The 23,412-nt window shown below is 38.6% G+C and overlaps 1 protein-coding gene across 1 annotated transcript in view; it reads right to left on the bottom strand.

Annotated features, from left to right (window-relative positions):
- The window catches only part of PIK3C3 (phosphatidylinositol 3-kinase catalytic subunit type 3), a 67,637-nt gene extending 44,966 nt beyond the window's left edge, over positions 1-22,671 (bottom strand). Inside the window, exons 1-12 of the mRNA XM_083883555.1 lie at positions 22,567-22,671; positions 20,138-20,326; positions 19,496-19,639; positions 17,140-17,269; positions 13,271-13,357; positions 11,206-11,301; positions 5,394-5,465; positions 4,202-4,306; positions 3,654-3,746; positions 3,282-3,467; positions 1,841-1,995; positions 519-606 (exon numbers count right to left, since the gene is read on the bottom strand). Of these exons, the coding sequence (XP_083739681.1) occupies positions 519-606; positions 1,841-1,995; positions 3,282-3,467; positions 3,654-3,746; positions 4,202-4,306; positions 5,394-5,465; positions 11,206-11,301; positions 13,271-13,357; positions 17,140-17,269; positions 19,496-19,639; positions 20,138-20,326; positions 22,567-22,634 (1,413 nt within the window). The 5' untranslated portion in view covers positions 22,635-22,671. The remainder of the gene's footprint in view (positions 1-518; positions 607-1,840; positions 1,996-3,281; positions 3,468-3,653; positions 3,747-4,201; positions 4,307-5,393; positions 5,466-11,205; positions 11,302-13,270; positions 13,358-17,139; positions 17,270-19,495; positions 19,640-20,137; positions 20,327-22,566) is intronic.
- Between the last annotated feature and the right edge of the window lie 741 nt (positions 22,672-23,412).

Here is a 23,412-nt window from a genome sequence, read left to right as displayed (position 1 = left end):
ACTTCTGGCATAAACTGAATATAGTCCTTGGCAGAAGTAAATCAACACAGTCTCTTACTTAGGTTCACTTGGATGACGTGCCAAAGAATAAGGCTACAGAAAGAACAGCTTGCAGAGACTGAAATATTTGGGTAACTATTCCTCTTATTTTAGAACTATTTTAGAACACCTCGAACACATACGGTTGTCAGTGTCTAATTAGGATGTGATAGCCTTTCCTATCACATAATAATTTTCTTCTCCTTTACAGAAGAGTACTTTAATTTCATGAAGAATTCAATTTCCAGTCCCCCAATTTTGGATACCATGATCATGTACATAAATAGACACTGTATAAAAAAAACCTCAGTTAAGCTATTGCTGTTTTCTTAGCATTTACTTTAAATTTATATGCTTTGGGCAGTTTAAATATTCAGTAAGATGCACCCCAAGGATCCAAATACTCACAAACAAGAGCAAGAAACAGTACCACATCACTGGGAAAGTACAATAAATGCAAAGTAAGTTGTGTGACTTACATCAAGGTTTTCATTTTCTGCAAGCTCTTTTGTCTTAGAAGTAAGAGGTGGAGAGGAAACAGGTGGAATAGGACTCATAATCTGGGAACTGCACAAAGGAAAGCAAATAGTTGGCATGATTCAAAGTTCTTGCCTAGGAGCCAGGGAGCATACATGGAAATCACAATGAATTTCACTTCCATGGGATAATAAATTCAGAAAACTGGAAAAGAAGTGTCTTTGAAGGTAGCATCCCAACTCTGTTTCAGAACAAACTGCATGAACAGCAAGTTTGACAGCTGCAGTTCCTGAAAACAGCAAAAATCTGTGCCTGGGGAGCTATAGAGTTTATCTCTATGAAGGACATTGACTTAAACAAACTTTGCATTTTATTACATCTTCCATATAAAATAAGCAGACATAGACAGCAATTCAAGAAATCTGCATTTTCAGGAGCTTTCTCAAATGTTCTAAGATGAAACTGCTAATACACAACACCTGCAAGCACTAGTCTTTGGAATGCAACTACACATAACAGAGTACACAAATGCTTATTCACAAGGCTGTTTTCAGATGGTAAATTTACCTGAAAGGAAGTAACTAAGTAGCTCTCCTAAAATCTAAGTATCATTGCAGCCTCAAAATACACCACCCTACGCACCACACCCACTTTTATAGCTTTGCAGAAAGATCAGGGAAAAGCTGTAGAACAGTAACACAGAAAGTACACCCTCGTGTTACAAGTCATTAGAAGCTTAAGACTGAAAATCCTGAAAATCTGTAACAAACATTTCACAGAAGAGTTTGGTTACCAAGGTCCTTTACACTTTGCTTAATATTTTTCTAGCTACCTCAGTCTTTCTTTTGGATTTCTGCAAGTATAAGAAGTATGCTTCCACAAGTCTCCCCCTGCACCGTCTTTTACAAAAAAAGGATGAAATTTCTTTCTACTTCTAATTGATTGGACTTTAGATCCACACTCTCTGATGAAAATGGGAAGTGGAACCTCATATAACTTCAGTGAAGACATCTTAACTTTTGCAAATACAGAAAGAAGCAATGGCAGTGTTTTTCCTGCTCTACAGAAGTTTTATTCCTTTTGTGTAGTAAGATCAAAGGCCAAAACTTTAACACTGTTTGCTCTGTAAACTATGTGTAATCAGAAAACACATTTCATCATTTTCAGGATTTGCTGGGTTTGCTTTTATTCTTGGGATTTTTTTAAAGTTCAGATTATAAAATAACATGTTGAATATGCAATGCTCTCCTAAAAAGAGAAAGAAAATTGATGGCTTAAAATTTTACATGTTTCTGTGTTTCTGCTCAAAGTGTAAGCTTCTTACCTGTCTATTTCTGGAGCATTAGATCCAGATGTTGTCATAGTTTCTGACATGGAACCTTGACTGTCCCTCTTGCTAGGCTCCAGGCCATTCTTTATGTCATCAAAGTTTTCATATTTCAGTGCTTGGACTAACTGTAGCAGGTACATCAGCAAATCCTTATGGAGGAAAATAAAATCCAAGTGAAACAAGGGTGTCAGTCAAAGCAAACTAGAACTTCTTCTGTTTATGAAATTCTAATTTACAGACAAACTTAGTCAGGATTTAGTGACCTCCAACAACACAGAACTGAGAACCACAGAAACTGAGGTTTCCCTAAACAAGCAATATTCCATAGCAACACTGGTGTTGGATTGCAGTTTGACTCCCAAAAGATACTGAATACTGATTCTACTATTCTTTGTTACTCAAAGGCAGTAAGTGCTAATTTTGTGAATATTCAAGTGCAATTTCTACTTTATAATTCTCTTTAGTGAAGCTGCCCTAATTGCTTCTAGAATAAAGCTTTCAAATCATGTCTCACAAGAAGAAAACTGAAAATTCGAGCATAAAATCTGGACTATAGTATCAAGAATGGAGATTCTCTCTTCTCTTATGGACTTTTTTATTATTCTTTGTGTAGATGGACATCTAAGAGAAAAAACACATATCTAATCTGTTTTAGATTGAAGAATAGAATTTTAACCACTTGCTGTTTAAAATCAACTTACCATTACTGTTCAACTTTTTCTGTTTAGTTACCTTCCAATACTTTGCAAAAGGTACATTTCTAATGTCAAAGCAGTATGACCTAGGCTATTGAAGCAGGCTTGAAAAAATATATATTTATGCTCCCTATTTTAAATTCTATTGATTGCCAAAGATTCAAGAGTTATTGTAATACATTCAAACTTCGGTTTGTGTTTTAACTGTCAAAATAAAATATATAAATCACTGATATTTAACATATTAGATTTTATTAAGTGGGCTCTATTCAGAACCACAGCTCATCACATTCTAATCAGCATACAGTTAGAAAGACCTCATTTCCACAGATAATCTTCTACTCATTTTCTTTAGCAAAAGAGAATTATGATATACTGCTTCAATTCACCAATGCTGAAAATCCTTCCATTGACTATTTAAGTTCAGAGCACTTCCGCAAGTTAACACTCAAAACACACTAGTTTTTGGTGAGAGCATACTGCTGTTTTACCTCGTTTAACAAAACCAGCTACTACTGGCTGTTCATGCTAAGACAATTATAAATGTGTGACACTTAATAATGTGAAGACTGCCCCCGAAAAACCTTACAATAAATAGCAACACAGTGAATTATATTTTGTTTTCCTTTACCAATATTCACTAAAATGTCATAAAAAGTAGCAAACATTTCAAGGACTGAATGAGAGTAAAAATCCTGAGATCAGCTGACTTTTCCATGTATCCACAGACCAATGAATACCTCATCATCAGCCTGCTGAAGCCTGGCAACAGCATAGCGCCGCACAGTTGGGTTGGTGAAGTGGGATGACAGAAGTTCCAGAGAGTCTTCCACATCCATGGGCTTCCATTTGCCTAGCAGCTCCAATGCTTGTTTTGCCTCTTGTGGTAGATCCCAGTTGACACACTTCAGGAACTTTGTCAAGGCCTAAATAGGAGATTGGACAATTCATTGGTAAAAAGCTAGCCAAAAGAAATTGTTTCAAAAATTAGTGTCTCACACAAAGATAGAACTAGATTCAGATTACATTTACATAAGCACATATCTGAAAAAGCTTACTGATATAAATGATAAAGTCCCTTCCAGGCCAAACCATTCAACAACTCAACTTACCTTCTCCTGATGCGTAAGGTAATATCGGAATTTCCACACCAAATCCTGTTCCTCATACGTTAGTTGCTTTGTTGGTGGATAACTCACTATGATCTATTCAATACACAGTCAGAAAGTGAGTTTAAAAACGTGAACAGGCATAATCAACAAGTTAACAAAGTATACTGAGAGAAAGCACAACACTGACAACATAGAAATAGCTAGAGAACAAAAGCTTTCCAACAACACAAAGCTATGGCATCATGGTGATGCTCCTCAGTTACATGCTTGCTTGAATTGACAGTGCAGACAAACACAGTTACTTTAAGTGTACCATTCACACCTACATCACATGCACAAAACACACATTCTTAACCTAAACAGTTAAACAAATGAACAAGCACCTTGTGTTCCTTCCTCAGTTGGGCCCTTCCAACTAAGCACTCTGAAACATTTCATTCATGATTTTCTATAAACTGAAATTAACTGTATTTTCCTTAAATTGTCACCATATATTATTAGCAACCTACTTAATAAAATTGAACTCATCCATCATATGACTGACTTACATTAAGCTGGTCTCGTGTAGTTGCATTAGGCTTCAGGTCATGATCAGAAGGTCCACTTCTTAAACTTCGAGCAAGTTTGTGATGTTTGCTTTCTACTAAGTTCTCCTAAATGCAGAGGGTAAGTCAGTATTTATAAATACTAAATTTCAGAGAAAATTACTATTGAAACAAAACAATCCAGCAAAGACTCACCAGTCTCTTGAAAAATGCATGGCAATGAAAATTCAAATCTGAAAGTACAGCATCCTCTGGCTTTTTTTTGTTTGCTTATTTTACAAAAAAAACTCCTTTAATAATATGTGGAGGGTTGTTGGGAGTTTTGAGGGTCTGTTTCAGTTTATGGCTTAACAAACCCTACCTTGCCTTTCAGCGAATTGCTGCAAAATGTAAGCATTTCAGTCAACACATCCATGATTGACAGCACTCAAACGTGCTAGGCATTTCATAAACACTTCCTTAGGATGATGTTTGCTGCATAAAGCTTTGTATGCAAGAAAAAACATCTCAAAAACTTGTCCCACTGTTAATACCATGTTAGCAACAGTAGCAGCCACAGTAGGAGCCACAGTGCCAACGAGTTTTCAGCAGCCAAGGCAGTTTCCAGCATTGTCAGACTTGCTATTGCAGTGTTAGATTGCATGGTGCTCAAACAGTGTTGCCAGTACAAGCCCACTTACATTAAGGTTCCCAAAGCTGCCAATACCAGTCCCACTGAATTGGCATCCACAATAATGGAAATCTTTTCTAGAACTGTACTTAGGCACTGTCTACATGAAAGACAACATACAAGAGAGTGTAGGGAGAAAATATTTTAACAGAGGAAGCGACCAAGAGTTACTGCACCAATCTCTAAATTCTACATTCCTCTTCTTCGGCTCCCTCTTATCTTCCCACCCTCTGACCTCTTTTGCCAACAATCCCCCTTCTCTGCTTTCTTACACCTCAAAAGCAAGCACATTAGGCATGGAAAGGAGGAGGTGAACATAAGCATTAAATCAATCCTTGTATTTTAATCCAGTAGCAGCAGAAATAGGAAAAAAAAAAGAAATTCAAATCTAATGATATTTCTCACCCGTTAAATATGTATTTCCACTGGAATTTTAAAATGTTTAAGATGGCAAGCTTTCATCTACATTTATGAAAAGTTCAACACTAACAGTAATACAGTTGGCATTAAATAGAGCACACTTACCATGGACATCTGGGGATCTGGAATCTTAACAATTTCAGGACTTGTTAAAATTGGAGATGACTCATCACCATCCTGAATGACAAAAAGTTGAAGGCATATTAAACATCTCAAGTTTTAACGAGAAAATGTATTGTATTAATGCATTGTGAACTCTACTCCAGTGGAAGAATGATTCAACTGCTGACAGTTTTAAGGGGAAAAAGTAAAATAATAAACAGATTATTTTTCTTGTTTGTCATTTTCCCAGATGACAAACAATATAGCAAGACAGACACAAGTTCACCAGAGGAGATACAGCCTTACAGCTCACTACTGTGCTGACACAGGTGAGTAGAGAAATTTGCCATTATTGTCTCGTGTCCTCTGAAAATGTGTTTGTTTATCTTATAAAGATAAACAAAACCAGACTCTGTATTTTCACCAAACCCAAACAGCTTTCTAGAAAAAAACCCACCATTTTGCAGAAAATATCTCCTAAAAGTTCAATACAGACAAGTACAGCAAGATGTATGTAACCCTATCTATCAGAAGTTCTACATGCTTAGAGTCTAATGTGTGCTGCCTAAGTAAGGGAGGGAGAAGCTAAAAGATTCCTGTTTGAACCAGACACAGGAAAAAAAAATTAAAAGCCTGCCGCAACATTACAAAAGTAGCAACTCCGTCCTCCAGACACACAGTAGTGTGGTTTTGTGCTTCATGATCTCTGGAGGGTATCTAAACATTAATAAAAGCTATGAAAGGACATTCATTTAACATACAGAATAAAACAGTCAAACTCAGAATGAAAGAAGCTCAAGATAACATATGCTCTGCTTTATTTATATTTAGTGTGTTTGCAATTATTTGCTGTAAATTTGAGATCAAAATAAAAATTTTTGACATACCAAAATTTCCGCGAGTAACTAAGTTTTGAGATAACTTGTTCAGGTTTCTTTCTGCCCTACCCTCTTTTTATTCCTACTTTTCCAATCACATATGCCCTTTGGGATAGCTTTACTTTTATACTTTTTGGAGGTAACTTTCAAAGGAGAGTTGTTTCAAGGGGGAGAATCATTTGTCACTAACAAGATACGTGAGTTAAAATTGCCATTAACCTCCCAGGAGAAACATCTTTTTTTCCTACTACATAAATTTTATGTTGCTGTCTTATGTTGCTTATTATCAAAATGCTTCTTCAGAAAGACATTTTCAATTGCATTTATTAATGTGCTATGCCTTTCTGAAGTAAACATTTTAACAGAAGTCAAAGTAAAAGCAGTAAGAACACACGTATCGTTCTTAGTTAAGAGAAATAAACATACAGTCTGCCTGTGGCTGGTGACGGTCCCAGAACATAAGCAGGTTGCTTTTCTCATTAGTCTTTTTTAAAAAGCATGCATGCAAACATTGAAGAGGCATAGATGACTTTTGCTTACAGTATCTCTGCTCTAAAAGCATACTGCCTAAATAATGAACTTAGCTCTGACCTCACAGCACAGAAATAATAGCATCAAAATATTTCCATAATAACAAAATATGCTGCATTACTAACAGCAGACTGAACTAGGCTGGAGTCACAGTGACAGATCAGCAGTCACACTGCACTAAGCCTCTGCCATCTCACCAGGAAGAATGCTCAGATCATGTCACAGTAGTTTCATACAATCAAATTATATAAAAAACAATGAAACCATTGCACATGGGAGAAATCTTTCTTGTCATAAACGTATCTGATGACAGACAGATTTATCTATCAATACTTTATCTTCCAATTCTAAGGCTGCAATCTGACTTTGCCTTTATAAAACAAACTATTCCAATGTCCCAGTGACAAATCTCCACTGTTTAGAACCTTCACACAAAAACCCTGTATGAAAAACTTGACAAAGGAGGGAATTCAGTAGCAACAAGCTACTGGCTTGCTACTAACAAGCATTCAAACTCTTTATAGTACCCAGGTTCCATGAGGATTCTCTAGGGATAAGCAGTAGTAAAACATATTGCTGTATCTTTCCCTCAGTGAAAGAAAACCAAACAATCACATACATTAACTGGAAAAGAAAAGGCTTCAGACTGGTAAAAGTGGAGCACTTACCTCCCAATTGGAAGTCTGTGGCAGACATTAAAAATTCAAAACTCACTGGGATGAGAATAACAAAAGCCCTGTTGTCTAAAGTTTGCTTACTTACAAAATTAAAAAAAAAAAAAAAAAGCCTTCCAGTGTGTCATGTCAAAATGTTTATAAATGAAAGTTAAGGAGTTTGTTTTTTTTTTTCCCCCAAAACTAGTATTAAAATAATTATTTGTATCCTCATTGCTGGCAATTCTCTTCGGAACATTTCAAAAGAATGATGATAATGACTGTTTATTTTAAACTCTTTGAATGCAGTCAGATCATGCTGTAGAGTGAAGCTGATGAGTTCTAGCTATTCAGTTCAAGCACCAGGAAAACCATTCCCAATATTTCATTGTGTGACAGAATAAAGCCTTAAGCTCAACCAAAAATGAAAATGCCATGAAATCAAGTTTTCCAAGCATTTGTGAGACAAGTTATGGTGTCAGGAGTGAACACTTTGAAATGGACTGTTTAATGAAATATTCAAGTAGGCACAATGACATTAGCTGTTCTGTGAAGGATGTCAGCTGTTTAACTACCATTCTGTAATTCTCCATTATACCTTGAGAGCAACATGTGCAGCACCACAACCCTGACTATACAAATTTAGTAAATCAAACCAGTGCCTAAATTAGTACTTGAATTTGGCCAAGTGAATCCTTTTCAAGTGTCTTTCCTGATCAAGCCCATGTAGACAGCTTTAGTTCACGTCATGGAAATATCCAAAATCCCTGACATCCTCTAACTGCCAACAATCATGTGGTTGTGATGAAAGACAGACCAGATTGCAAGAACACCATGCAGACACTGGGCCTTCAGCAGCCCTCTGTGAATCTGCTCCTTTTGGCTGCAACGCTTCCTAGCACAGGCACAACCTGAGATGATCTGCTATTTTGCCACCAGAAACAAAAGCAACATCATTAGTTGTTGCACTAACTTGCTTTAAACTGCTGTACTACAGAGCTCTGCAGATATTTCACTACAATAACATCAGTGTGTGTGACTTTATACAAATATTAGAGTCCATTTAAGACAGTCCACAAAATCTGCAGAATTTTCCAAAACAGTGACATTGCTCTGTACTTGCCCAGATCACTTTCAGAGCATAAATAAGGAGGTTTTATTTATCTTATTCTTAACCAAAACACCATTTAAAGTAACACCAATGTGAACCAACATCTCCCTCACAAAAAAAAAGAAAAAAAAAAAAAAAGAAAAAAAAAAGACAGACAATCAGTGATGTAGACAACACTACTTCTTTCTTTAGGTCCATGAAAAGGTCTCTAAAAATCAAACTTATTTATCTTTTTTAATAAGCTGAATGCAGCAGCACAATCATTTACTTGAAGACATGTTTCACTTGAAACCTGCACAAAAACACATTAGTGATAAATGCTAGTGTTATTTGTACTTGTGAGTCACACAGAATTTCTGCCTAAATGGAGAATCAAAAGTGATGCTGTCATTACTAGCAGACCCTATTCCTCACGTCTTTAATGCTGTATTTAAATGAAGTTAACACAGAACATGGCAAGAGATACTGCCACCTCACTTCTTTGTAATTGAATGTCAAGTCAAAGAACCCCAAATCCTATCAGTCGCTGTTTAACCGGCTAGTTCTTCCTAAACACTTGAAAACAAATATATCAACAAAACTGTGACAAGTAATCTCCACTTCGACTATCGGTCACAGGCAGGTGACAACAGAACCGTCTTTCATTATGCTCAGTGCACTGGATTGGTGATGCCCGATACATAGACTGCAGACTGTAATTGGAAGCATGACAAAACTGAGAAAATGGGCACTAATTTATGTACCATTTCCTACTGCTGTCAGAAAAGGGTCAAGAACTTGTTGGAAAACTACTTTGTAACAACAAATCCCTCAAACTGCAGTAGGTTATAGCTCTAATATGTATTATTACACATTCAATTACTTCATTTCCGCAAAAGCAGCCAATTCATAGTTATTCTGTTCCATGCACTTTTAATATGTTTCAGAAACATCTGTTAGAAGAAAGATGTATGCTCAGAGTCTGAATCTTTTGTGTCATGCACATCTATAAAACCACAATGATGTAAAAAAAAGAAGCTATGTGTGTAAATCAGGAATAATTCATCTATAATGGCAGGTTGCTGGAGGTACAGGAGAAAAGTAATTTTTAGGAATGCCATGTTCATTTATAAAAATAAAAGACACAAGAGGACACAAAGCCACATTCGTATATTTGCACCTGTGATAGGTACAGCATGTTCTCATGTGAAGAGCTAGCTGTTAGTAAAAAGCTTCAATGTTTTGATCATATCCTGTTATGCTCTCCATACGAGTATTTCCTTTATTTCCGCACAAGTGAATAACTTTATTTTGTTCATGGGGAAATCTGACACATTGTAGGTTTCATTGTGATTTGTAATATAAAAGGGTTTTGCAAAAGCACAGTCCTCTACGATTGCTGGTTCTAGGATAAGTACAGAAACACTATGAAAAAGCTATTCTAAAGGCAAAAAGATTTGAAATGTGTGGAGAGATCTCACTGTCAACTACAGTCCCGAAAAAGAAATGCTAAACAGGTAACCTAGACACAGCTGCCTAAAAAACACTTTCACCCATATTACCAAAATTCACCAAGAAACTAAAGTAAAACAAAGTCACAATAAGAAAATCAAATCAACTGTCCTCGATCACAAAACGCACAAAAAAAACTCCAACCAGTGCCTTCATAAAACACTTCTGAAAGCCAATAAATCCCAAGTCTTAACTTGCAATATATCAAGTAGTAGAAACAGATTCTGATCTGTCTCCTTTTTTTTTTTTTTTTTTTTTTTTTCTTTTTTTTTTTTTTAATCTTGCTTTTTGCTATTTATTACTGTATTTTTCACTGACTTATTCAATAATTTTTAGTTAGTGCCCCTGGTCTCAAGAGGACTCCAGTTTCTTCTTCTACCTTCTTTCTCTTTTCAGTAATGCTACATTATTCAGTAACTTTCTGACTGCTTATGAATCTAAACACTATGAAAAATTTAATAAACAATTTTATTTGAAACCAGATTATAGATACACTGCTTTTTTAATCTCTCTGGGTCTTTCCACAATACATAGGACCTTAAGAGTTATAATGCCTTCCAATACCACATGATGTCTGTTAAGATCACTGTTAATCCTTCATCTCATTAAATTTTAACTTTAGAAGGCATTGCTTTGCAGATGTGTTTCATAAACAGCAAGAAGAGATGCAAGACATTCCAATCCAGAAGTATTTTACTTAATTACTCCACACCACTTTCAGTACAGAAGACTAAACTTCTATATTCATTTATTTTACAGAAGATGTTCACCAGCAGAGCTCACTGCAAAGTTTTAATAACTCATCTTATATAAAGTTACCACTCAATACAGGTACATTTCCTCCAAGTCATAATTTTACATACAGCTACTTGGAAAGTACTGCTGGATGACTGAAGAAACTATAAATCAGAAAGTTTTTAATCACTCACACTTGTTAAATTCTGTAATCTTGAACTCTATTACACAAATGACTGACATCTGCAATCTTGTTGCATCTATACTATTTGATTTATATGTACATAAACAGTTGCCACTGACAGCTGTCTGCTGCTCTACTGCTGCAGAATATTTCATCTCAGCAGAAAAGCCCATTCATTTTAGGTGCATATGCTGCTTTTCAAAGACAACCATAAAGCCTGCAGGGCACATACCTTTTCGTAGTAAACTATTCCATATTCTTTATCATCGCACTTGACGCAACGGAATTCAATCATCAGGTACATAAAATTGGAGCTTCGTTTTTCCCTCTGAGAAAAGAGCCAGCACAGATGTGTATCATTTATTGCACGGCATCAATCTTCAGCATTCTCAGCACAGCAATTACCCTACTTCCTTTATACTGTAACTGATTAATTAGGTTATCAGCTCTTGTAGCAATTATTTAGTTAATCATTTCACAGAACTACTTCAGACCCTACCACCTCCTTCCTGACATCCTTACTACCTCACATTCCCACTTCATGATACACATCCACACTTAAACCTTTTTTCATCAGCAACTTCCAGCTATGGGCTAGCTGAAGGTATAAAAAAATGCAATGCAGAATGAACAGATGATCTCTGGGTAGTTAGTGTTTGCTTTTTTTTTTCTAAATTATTACCTATAATTATGCACAGCAAAGAAAAAAACAGAAGATACAGAAAAAAACAAATAATTTTTTTAAACCAACACCATAAAACAGACAAAATAAACTTGGAATACAAGATTAGATTTGCAGCTTATTCATCCTCAGAGGAAGATTTGCCCATGTATGCATTTTTTAAATGCTTTACCTAGAAAAAGTGCTTAGAACTTTAAAAAATGGATGGGAAACAAGAAAGAAGTGTAACAATGAGTAATTTCAGTCCATTTAATGCATTCATAATGGCTTGAAATTCCACCATAAACAAAGTGGTTCTCTGTTGAAAGCACAGGTCTAGAAACTTTTATGTCATTGTACTTTTACTGTTGGTGAAGAGGAAAAAATGAAAGAAAAGAAAGTATAAAAAAGATGATAAGCTAATTTCTAAAAAACATCAAAATATTTATAGAAGCTTGTAAAAACACAGATTTTAGTTAAAAAAAAAAAAAAGAATCTGACCTTCAAAGATAACAAAGATCTCAGAGCACAGGAAAAAACAGAGTTCTTTGGTGCAAGACAAGTATAACAAATTACTGATTTTGCTCAATGAGGGTTAAAATCTCATTTAGGCATTAAACTACCAGATTATTCTCTTTTTAAAATATTTGTTCAAAACTTACAAATGTCTTTTCTCAGCACCCAAAGTTAAAAAAATAAAGCTGAACAGGTCTGAAGGCAAGAACAGGCCAAATGTCTAAAAAGTTTTCCATCACAATCTAAATCCTGGAGTGAAGTTAGTCATGCCTAACAGTGTTTGTTCCAAGCTGTTCCAAATTATTCATAAAGTCTGTCTTCCATAATCAATTTCACCTGAAGCTGAAAACAGCTGAGACAGCTGTGTACTGTGGTGGATGAAACACTGGACCTAACTTGGGAGGTGCACTGGCTGCCCCAAAGCCAACTCTGTGCTGAGATGCTCCTCAGCAGGGCGGGCAGCAGGTCACAGGGAGGGGCCTCTGCCCCTCTGCACTGTGAGACCCCACCTGCAGAGCTGCACGCACCTCTGGGACCTCAACATGAAACAGATGTGGTCCTAATGGAAGGAGTCCAGGAAGCCAGTAAGAAATCCCAATGGCTGGAGTACCTCTGCTCTGGAGACAGGCTGGAGAACTGGGGTTGTTCAACCCAGAAAAGAGGAGGTTCCAGCGCCTTTAGAGGCCCTTCCAGTGCCTAAAGGGGACCTGCAGGAGAGCTGGAGAGGCACTTTAGACAAGGAGTAAAGAGGACTTTACTGTGCAAGTATTGAAGCACTGGCACAGGTTGTCCAGAGAGATGGTAGAAACCTCATTCCCAAAAACATTCAAAGTCAGCCTGGACCGAGCATCCTGATCCAGCTGAAGATATCCCTGCTTATTGCAGAAGTGTTGGACTAGATGGCCTTTAAAAGTCCCTTCCAAACCAATCTATTCTGTGATTCTCAGTACTGCTAAAGTAAAATCAACTTTAAGCTTCCAAAGAATTACTTTTTCCTTTACCATATGCACTGGCAGTTGAAGAAAAAAACCCCAAGCAGTTAAGTCTCCTAAACAAGTGAAGGTTCATATTAGCACAATACAATCCCTCAAAATTCCAAAGCTGATGTACAATGACTTACCTCATTGATCATCTCTATTTCTCTAAAGGTGAGTCTGTCCAGCCAATCCACTTTCACCATGTGACCTTGCCGATGTGACTTGGTGAGCTGCATGAAAAAAACACAATGGTAACATTTAAATTGCTCAGAGCAAGAATAAGAACACCAAAGTTATAAAAAATATACTAATATGAAATCAGAGGAAAAGAACAAAGAAAGTGAAAGAAAATCACCTTGTACAGCATACACATAGTAACATAATATACACCTTGTAAACAGCCAAATCATGCCATAAAAATAAGTCTACTATCTAAAATACCAATCCCAGCAAAGAGCACAATAATTATCCAAGCACATCACCTTTCCATTTTTAATGTGGCAAAAACAGGAACCTATTTCTTAACTAAAGTCACATAATACAGACATCCCATTTTTTGTATTATTATCTTTCGTACAGTGAAACTCAGCAAGCCAAACAAAAAAAAAAAAGTATTTCAAAACCTATCTATACTGAATAATTCTGCTTGTGCTACCCTTACCTAAACAGGTTCCAGACTGGGACTATAACTGGATCAATTGAAGACTTAAGGCAAGTCATAGACAGTTTGCTCTCTCTCTAAGTCATCTGATAAGTAGCTCAAGTTTTATTCCTATGTTTACAAATTGCTATAGCAATAGCAAGGAAGTTGTTTAAAGGACTCATTAATAATGGAAGATGAGAGTATATTATTTGTAGTTTGAGATACACTAACACAATTGTTTATGAAACATCCAGCAGCAGACTGCACAAATACGAAAATGCCTTTTTTAGCTGCTAAGAAATGATAAGTGTTCTTAAAAAAAAAAATCAGTAATTATTGCAGAACGTGAGAGATGCAGAAGGACTAGAAGACATGAAGTTCCTTCATCTCTCAAAGAAATTAGTATCTGTCTAGAAAATGGCTAGCAAAGAGACCCCTCAAAATTATTCTTATTAGGGGAAAGGTTACGATCATTGTTTCATTGACTTTGTTTTGTGGTCAGCCTGCCCACCCATGAGCATCTGAACAGGCCACACAGGGACACCAACTTGTCACTTCTTGCCCAGCTAGGGGACACACAGAGACCTAGGGCAGCAGGAATGAAGGTACTGGATGCAGGAGAACACAACAGCAGCCTGCTGCTTCCACACAAAACTGGAGATGGTATTAGTACAAAAAAAAAAACAACACAGATGATTTAAGACTTGAGATTAGGTTGTCTAGGTTGCACAGTCTGTCAAATGTCCACTAGACCTTCCATAGCTCAACACTAAGATACACTGAAAATAAAAGTAACTATGAAGATAGAGAAGTAAAGAGTTTGCACCAATTGCAATGCTTCATTATTCTCTCTCAAATCCTCACTAAATGGATGTCTTGATAGTACAAGCACAAGTATGTTGGGCTAAAGTCTTTCTAATCAAAGCATTGGGGAAAAAAACTTGGTCACAAATTCTTAGTTCATTTTCTTGTTCACTGCATTAAAGAATAAAGAAAATAAAAGTTATTTTGTGTGCTTCAGAAGATAATTATTAATATTTTAAACTTTTAAATCTCCCTAACAGAGGAAAAAAGTTGTAATACAGTAATTAATTAGGTCTGCATACAAGACTTGGAAGAGCTGTGAGCACGTAGATACATGTGAAGAACTGCTCCCTGAATCAATAGTTAAAGTTTAAAATAAGAGAGAAGCTAATGTATCCCCTTTAGGGAAAGAAGCTGATGATCTGCTACTAAGTAAGATGCATCCCTTTAGACAATATCTCAACATTATTATTATCTAATCTTGTTCAGGCAGCAGAAGGTGTGAGGGAAATGAATGGATCAAAAAGAAGAGTACTTTAAGTTGAATAAATTAACACATCAATCATGGGAAAAACCTCTTATGTCACTCATGTTTGATCATGCTAAAATATTCTACACTCTTCCCATTAATATTCCTTAGTATACAAAAAATCTACATTCACAATGGCTCCAGAATGCAAAACACCATGTTGGTTTTTTTTTTTTTTTTTTTCATTAGCAGCAGTTTTACTAGCAACATTGATGTGTTTTGTGAGAGCACAACCATATGGCATGAAATGGGAGACTTGCCACAGTATCAATTATTTAAGGTAAAAGGATGCAACTCCTTGACCACGTAGTCACTGGTTTTATACAAATTCCATGTAACAATAAAAACCACATACAGACATAAACTCAGAAGCATGTCAAGAAAAGTTATCTTTCAGATGGAGAAAAGATCCTTCACATGGTCTTCTCCAAAGTTAACTGTTATCTGAAGGACTCTAGTTTGGGCTCTGGTGCCAGCTGTCAATCAACAGCACAACATTATTTTTTCTGTTTATTGAACAAGTCTGTCCAATAAACAGAAAACAAACAAACAAACAAAACAAACAAACAAACAAACCTAACAAGAACAACCAAGTCCACACAAACTTGCTAGGTATGTACCTAAGTCCTAGTCGTTTTACCTATATTTAAATATACCCCCAGACAGAGCAGCATGAGAGCATTCAGAAACTGATGAGTAAGTCACAGAAAAACTGAAGCTGATTGTGTTTGAACAATGGCTATTTAGGAGCAATACATCACAAGAACCTCCTCTGCTGTGTAAACAGCTGTGCAAGTGAAAGCTCCCACAGACACACTACCTAGAAACCGTACTAATTCCCCTAGCATCTGATGGTCAAATGGTTTTATAAAAAGGACCACAACAAAATATCAGTGAAAACACTCCTCTTTCAGAAATTAGCATCTCCCAAAACAGCTTTCAGAAGAGAATGGGGGCAGTGATGCTATTAGCTTTCTATTAGCCACCAAGTACAACTCTAGAGAGAGCTGAGCTAGAGAGAGAATGGTAATGTTTGCGTACCAGAACTAATATGAGAGGGATGGCCTACGCTCTCAGAAACTCACTGCATCCATCATTTAACCATGTGAAGAACTGGAAATAAGACTTGATATTTAGTGTTTCACAGCAGAGATTCCTTAGGCCAGAGGGCATTTTTTCTACTATGATTAAGACGTGGGGCACCACTGGCTTTAATGAGCTTTCCGTTATAAATTCAATGCAAACTGCACTAATAAAACTTAGACCCTTAAATGAAAGTTGGTTTATCACTGTCATAAATCTGTAGATGAGAAAATGGTTCTATCTTTCATTGAGAGTCCCACAAAGGTCTGCATAAAACCGGGGAGAGCAAGATAAAGAAGAAAGCTCACTGAGTAAGTGGACTGAGCAGTTTGGAAAGCTTGGGGTAAGCTTTCCTGAATAATCAGAGATCAGCCAGTAAAACAGCTGATCAGTTCCAGAAGTTTTGATGGCATGAATATACTCTGCCATCAAAAGCTTGAAGGTGAAAATACTGATATACATATTCATGAGCTTAAATGAATGAAACTTGGGTTAATTTTTACAGTTCTGCTCAAGTTCTTTCTAATGTAGAGGTATGTCACACACTTCTGAACACTACACCACACAGCCTCAAAGCTAATGAATGCCTTCTGAAAGAAGCCAATCTGTCCTCACAAGTCACTGTTAAAAGATGGTCTTATTAAACCTGACTGGAATTTTTGCTTTAAGCATCCTCAAGGCATATTCATGTTTTCATTCTTTACAAAGAATTCAGATCCTAAGTTGTTTCAACAGAATGCTATGTGTATTAGGTGGTTTTCTAAAAAAAACCACTTCAGAAACAATTAACTATGATCTGCTTTACTGCTTTGTATAAATCCTGTGAAACACCTAAATAACCAAAGGAAGAGAACTCTCACATGAGAAAACAGCACAGGAAGCTGTCTTTATTTCTCTCCAGTGAAGTGCATGCTTGCCACACACATTTTAAAGGTTATTTGCTATTCCATTACCTTTGCCAAGCGGCTCATTTGATCTTCAGAGACTGTACTGCTGGTTCTCCCAGGAGTTTTGGTGGGCTCAGAGCCATCAGCTTCTACATTGGGCCAGACTTTCAAGTCATGCATTCCTTGTCGAAACATACTGCATGGAAAAATGCAGAATCATTTCAGTAAATTCAAAATAATACAGCTGTCAGGAATCAAAGTTCAGCAACAGCTGCAAGAAAATAAAGTGGCTTCCTTTGCCAAAACTACAGAATTGCATAATTGAACCCTACTGCAAAAGTGCCTTGCACTTTATGTTCTCTACAGCCTTTGTTTTACCGGCACATGGAGTTTAGAAGAAAATTATAAAGTCAGAGATAACTTATTCAGCAAATGGAAGGAAAAATGGGTAGTTCCAAAAGTCAATGGGGTGGTACAAACATAAACTCAGAAGAAAGCTCAACCTTCCTGGTTTTATTATTTGTAATGAAGTAGAAAGCATTCCTCTTGACTTGCCAATTATAACAGTAACCCTAGGTCTGCCAGTATAAAAAAACAACTAACAAACTACCTGAGTTGCATTTGAAGGTCAACAGACATAAAACAGCCTTCTGAGCTGCCAAATAAAAAAACCAAAAACACGCCAAGCAAAAAATGCTACAACTCTCCACACACCATTTTCTCCATCAATGCTTGAAATTGAATTCATAATTGAAAGTGTGCAGTGAACAGAACTTTGCAGGGTAACTGACCACATCTTTTCTCTGCAAAACCCTGCTTACCTTGCATATTTGTGATGATCCACCCATAAAAGATGTCCTAAGAAATCAAGTGCATTACTTCTGCCAGTAAGAGCTGTTCACTTAACTCTAACAACTTCAGGCAAATACAACTGACAGGAACATTTTAAAAAGTGAACCATTAAAAATAAGAAATAACAATTAGAAAGACCATTTGACCTTGAATTTACACATCACTTCGTGGAATACTACTTTTCATTTAAAAACTACAGATTTCAAAAGGTTTTTTTTGTTTCTCTCCATCTACTTCCTCCAAGTTCCACAAACTGGAAATAAGAGACTTACAAATGAAATCAATTTCTATCTTTTTTCCAGGTACTGCTTTAATGTTTTAACAGCTACCAGCAGTCTTTGGGGCACAGTCCAATTCATCAGGTTGAATTTTTTGCCTTAAGGCAATGTCATTCTTTTTTGTTAAAGCAGTATCCTCAATAAGAGAGATACGATCTCTCTCTACAGTCACTTCCTGCATTTAAGCATCATTAGAGCAGCTTTCCTAATTATAATCTAAACTTTTCCTGCACTTCAGTCTAACCTTATTACTTCTCATCCACTGGCAAGACAAAACAGGTTATTTCTCCCTATTTTCCAGCAGTATGTACATATGAGAAAAATGTTCTTACATTCCTTTTTTTTCAGCCTGACTAGGCATAGCATTTCCTCCATCACACCATTTGCTAGACATTCAATGATACAGACTCCCAGTATAGACTGAAATTTGACTAAAGTTGATTGGAAAGAATAGAACACACCCTAGCTGAACGAAAAGAAAAGGATAAGAACAGGAAAGAAAAAGTGTACAGCAGTGTCTCTGATGCACATCCTTGTAAACCGTTCATGCAATTAATGTTGTTTGCACATTTTACAATGTGCATGTAAACGATGCAAGACCAAAAAAAAATTAAGATTCACTCTAAATTAGAAGTCTGTTCCTCTGTTTTCCTGGGTAGCTGCTCCCCCCTCTTTAGGTGATAACAATCAATTGCAAAAAAGTACCTGTACCTCATAATCTTCCCTAGACCACAACCTATCTTTTCAGTCTCCTCTGCACTTAGGTAAGATCCTTCCAGCACACTTGTAATCCTTCCAACCTTAGTCGGACCATCCACAAATTTACTGAACACACCCTCTATTAGATCTTAGCATAACAACTTTGGAAAGTGCTACTTTACTGAGTGACATTTTAGTCCCTATAAATAACAGTACATTCACAGCCTAACTGCAAGCCAATTAAATAAATTTTTAAAGTAATCAGTACTGGCATTCCTGCATTACAAGGATGTAGATGTGAGCGATTTCAACACTTGCCATCTAAAAATCCAAGCTTGTAGATCTTAAAAAAAAAAAAAAAAGGTGTTATACAGAAGACTTCTTTTATACAACAGTGCAGGAAGTGTGAAATTACACTCAAGAATAAGTGTGAGCAAATCACCACATATCTGATTTTTCAAACATGGAACTGTTAACCTAGTTAAGAAAATATTTAAAAACTTATCTCTCATAACTCATGCTATGTTACTATTCACAGGTGAGCTTCAGATGTCCTGAAAAAACTGTGAGAAAGAGAAGAAAAAGCAGTATACCCGTATTTTCCGAAGAGTGAGACCGTTGTTCCTCCCACAGGAACAGCTTTACCAGGTCCATACACATCCCAGACGGTCAGAGCCACCTGAGCATTTCGAGGCAAGTCTGGATACTTCACAGGCAGTTTCAGCCACTCGTTCCAGCTGCAGAGAAACATTATTAGTCATAAAGGTTCAAAATTCAAGTTACTCTTTATTAGTTTACACAACCCATATTCTCCTCAGAATAAAACTTTATTTTGGGAGATGGACTATTTTCATGTAGGCTTTAATCATTCAAGCACCTGTCTGAAGCATGACTAAAAGGATACAGACCAAAAGAAAAAATATTCGGGCTTGATGACTGAGTAGCAAGGATCAGGCTGTCAGAGAACAGCATGAAAATGTATCACTCCAGGCACCAGAAGTTACTTAAGTAGCGAGACATGCCCAAGCACACAAATAACAATTTTACCACTTCCCCTCTACACCAAAAAGGTTGGTTTTGTGCCGGCTGGATAACATTAACCATAGGGACACTTGAAAGGGAAACACACATAGGGAAACATAAGCCATTTTGAAGAAAACAGAAAATCTTTCTGACAGAAACAAATACTTGATGCCCCACCATGAGGAATATGAAATAAAAGGCAGGCCACTTACTTCCATCTAGTGCTAAAAGCCTTGTAGGAAGTTCTAACTGGAAGAGCAAGAGGCTTCCCTTCTGCAAACACCTGACAAGTTACATACAAGTCAGAGCAAGTCTCTTGGTACAGTCCTGAGAATTTCAGCATCGGATCTTCTAAGAGCGCTTTGTAGCTTTTCTGTTCTCTTTTCCCTTCCAGACTTCCTCTATGGGGGAGGGGACAGGGGAGGAGGAAAAGGAGAAAACATAAATAAACCAGAATTTATTCTATCCGTAGTAGAAATCCTATTGCATTTCCATAGCTTATATTTAGATTACCCAGTGCTGAGGCTATTCTCACTTTGCATTACTTGCAGTAAAACCCAAACACCAGGGAGGAACTCAGGATGTGAAATGCTGAGCAAACACAGAATGTATTGCTGTACTGATTTAGGCGGGGGTGGGGGAAAGAGCAGGGAAGGCAAGAATTACTTGTTTGTCTCTTAAATGGAGGTAACTTCTTCTAGTACAACCTATGGATTCTCAGACAGACCTTAAGCAGAGGTCTTAATGAGAAGATATATGCTGCTATTATTAAAAAAGACAAAACAAACAGATTACATGTGCTCCAAATACTATTTGGAAAAATAAAACCCAAAACAACCATGGTATGTAAAACTTCATTTTTAAGACCTATGAAATGTATGACTGGTTTTGGAAGTTTCATTTAAGCAGACTGTTCAAATAAAATTTGGTTAAAGCCTTGCAGCACTCTGCACAATGTTGCTGTTAAGAGGAATTGATGGAATTTCTCAGGGTTCAGCTATACCACAATGAAAACAGTCATGCAGATTAGAATGCACATTAGATATCTGTCTGGGGACACACAAGTTAAAAAAAAAAAAAAAAAAAAAAAAAAGTAGTGATAGGAAAACATGTAAGATCAATCCTCCACCAAACAAAAATCTATTTGTTTCCACAATACCATTTCAGAGTAAATAAAGATGTTACTTGCATGGAACTGGCACTGCACATTCTAAGGATGACATACACTTCTGTATGCTAAAAAAAAATAAATGCTAATTTTAATTTTGTTTGGTGGAATGAACTGTCAAAGACATCACATGAATCTGACTCCTGATGGCACAGAATAGTGTAGGCTGGCAGGGACCTTAAAGATCATAAACTTCCAACACTTTTCATAAGCAGGGCCACCTTCCACTACCATCATCTGTTCAGAAGTTAAACAACCCTTAATAAGGTTCTCCAAGTTAGTTTGCCAAAAGAGTGAAACGTACTTTAATATACCACCATTGGGTACACTACATTTGAGAATCAGCCATCACAGAATTCTCACTGCTGTGATGAACAAAAGTAAAATAAAAAACAAACCCAAAATTACGTCACTGTGTGGTAATGCCAGCTTCAATGAAAGTGCTTCCACATGCTCAGGTAGGAAAATATTTACATGCTGCAGCACCTCGATCTCCCTACAGTAAAACAACCCACCGTGCTTTCACAGCAGCATGGAAACAAGCAGGAAGAGTGTCATCAGTTTACCTCCTTCCTCTCACACTCAGGAGTGAGCTGTGACAGAGTGGCGGCCCTCCAGTTCCTGAAGGGAGCTTACAGGAAAAAATGGGCAAGACTATTTTCAAAAGCATGTAGTGACAGGGCCGGAAGGGGGGAAGGGGTGTGCATGTCTTCAAGCAGAGTAGCTAAAGAAAAAAAAAAGTTTACTGTGAGGGTAGTGATGCACTGGTACAGGTTGCTCAGAGAGACTGTGCCTACTCCACCCCTCGGATAGTTAAAGGCCAGGCTGGACGGGGCTGGGACCAACCTGGGATAGTGGAAGGTTACCCTGCCCATGGCAGGGGGCGTAACACGATAGGCTTTAAAGGTTCCTTGTAACGCAAACCAATCTGTGATTCTATGACAGGTGATGGCTATGGGAGCACTGACAATCGCTGCACTGACAATCGCTGCCTTGGAGTACCTAGGTAGGTACCTGGCACCTCTGCCTTCGCAGCACAGCTCCAGCCCGGCCGCTCGCCCGCCCCGAGCCGTCGCCGTCCCGGCTCGCCAGCCCCGGGCCGGGACGCAGCACCCGGGGCTGAGCCAGCACCGCCTGTCCGGGGGCACCGCACCGCCTGTCCGGGGGCACCGCACCGCCTGTCCGGGGGCACCGCACCGCCTGTCCGGGGGCACCGCCGGGCTGCGGGCACCGCCTGGCCGGGGGCACCGCCTGTCCGGGGGCACCGCCTGTCCGGGGGCACCGCCTGTCCGGGGGCGCCGCCGGGCTGCGGGCACCGCCGGGCTGCGGGCACCGCCTGTCCGGGGGCACCGCCTGTCCGGGGGCACCGCCGGGCTGCGGGCACCCGCGCACCCCGCCGAGGGGCGGGCGGCCCGGTACGCCCCCAGGGCGGCAGCGACCGCTTCCCACTGAGCCCCGACACCGCTCACTCACATCTTCAGCTGCACGTTGATGTCCAGGTCGCAGCTGTACACATAATAAAGCCTCTCGGTCTCGCCCATGGCCGCCGCTGCTGCTCCCCGCCCGCCCCCTCAGCACTCTCGGCCAGCAGCGCCGACCTCCCCGGCCGCGCTCCGAGCATGCGCCGCAGCCGCCATCTTGAGTACGGGAGGAAGGAGCGGTGCCGGCCCTTGACCAAAATGGCCGCCGGAGCGCAGGCGCCGCGCTTCCATTTCTGCCGGCCCGCGCCGTGGGTGCGCGGCGCTACATGGCGGTGGCAGCGCTCAGCAGCGAGACAGCCTCTGTGGCGCCTGAGGACGGAAAGGGATGGAGCCTGGCAATAGCCTCACAGAATCGCAGAGTATCCTGAGTTTGAAGCGACCCACAAGGATCATCGAGTCCAACTCCCGGCCCTGCACAGGATGTCCCAACAACATGGTGGGAACCACGTGAATGAGAGCATTGCCCAAGGGCTTCTTAAACACAGACAGGCTTGGTGCTGTGATCACATCAGTGGCAGTCTGTTCCAGTGCCCAGCCACCCTCTGGGAGAAAAACCTTTTCCTGAAATCCAACTTAAACCTCCCCTGACTCAGCTTCATGTGATCATTCAGATCTTATTCCTGGTTGCAAGAGTGAAGAGGTCGATACCTGCCCCTCCTCCTCCTCTCATGAGGATCTCGAAAACCACAATGGGGTGTCTCCTCCTCCAGGCCTGACAAACCGAGTGACCTCTGCTACTGCTCTTAAGGCTTCACCTCCATCCAGATTTTTCACCATTCCTGTGGCCTTCTTTAGACCCTCACAGAACAGGGTGGCTTGGAAGGGAACTTAATTCTCC

Source organism: Zosterops lateralis (assembly GCF_965231275.1).
Source record: "Zosterops lateralis genome assembly, chromosome: Z".
Classification (NCBI taxonomy): Eukaryota; Metazoa; Chordata; class Aves; order Passeriformes; family Zosteropidae; genus Zosterops; species Zosterops lateralis.
Note: the sequence above shows the minus strand (reverse complement) of the source record. Positions and strands in the feature narration are given on the sequence as shown.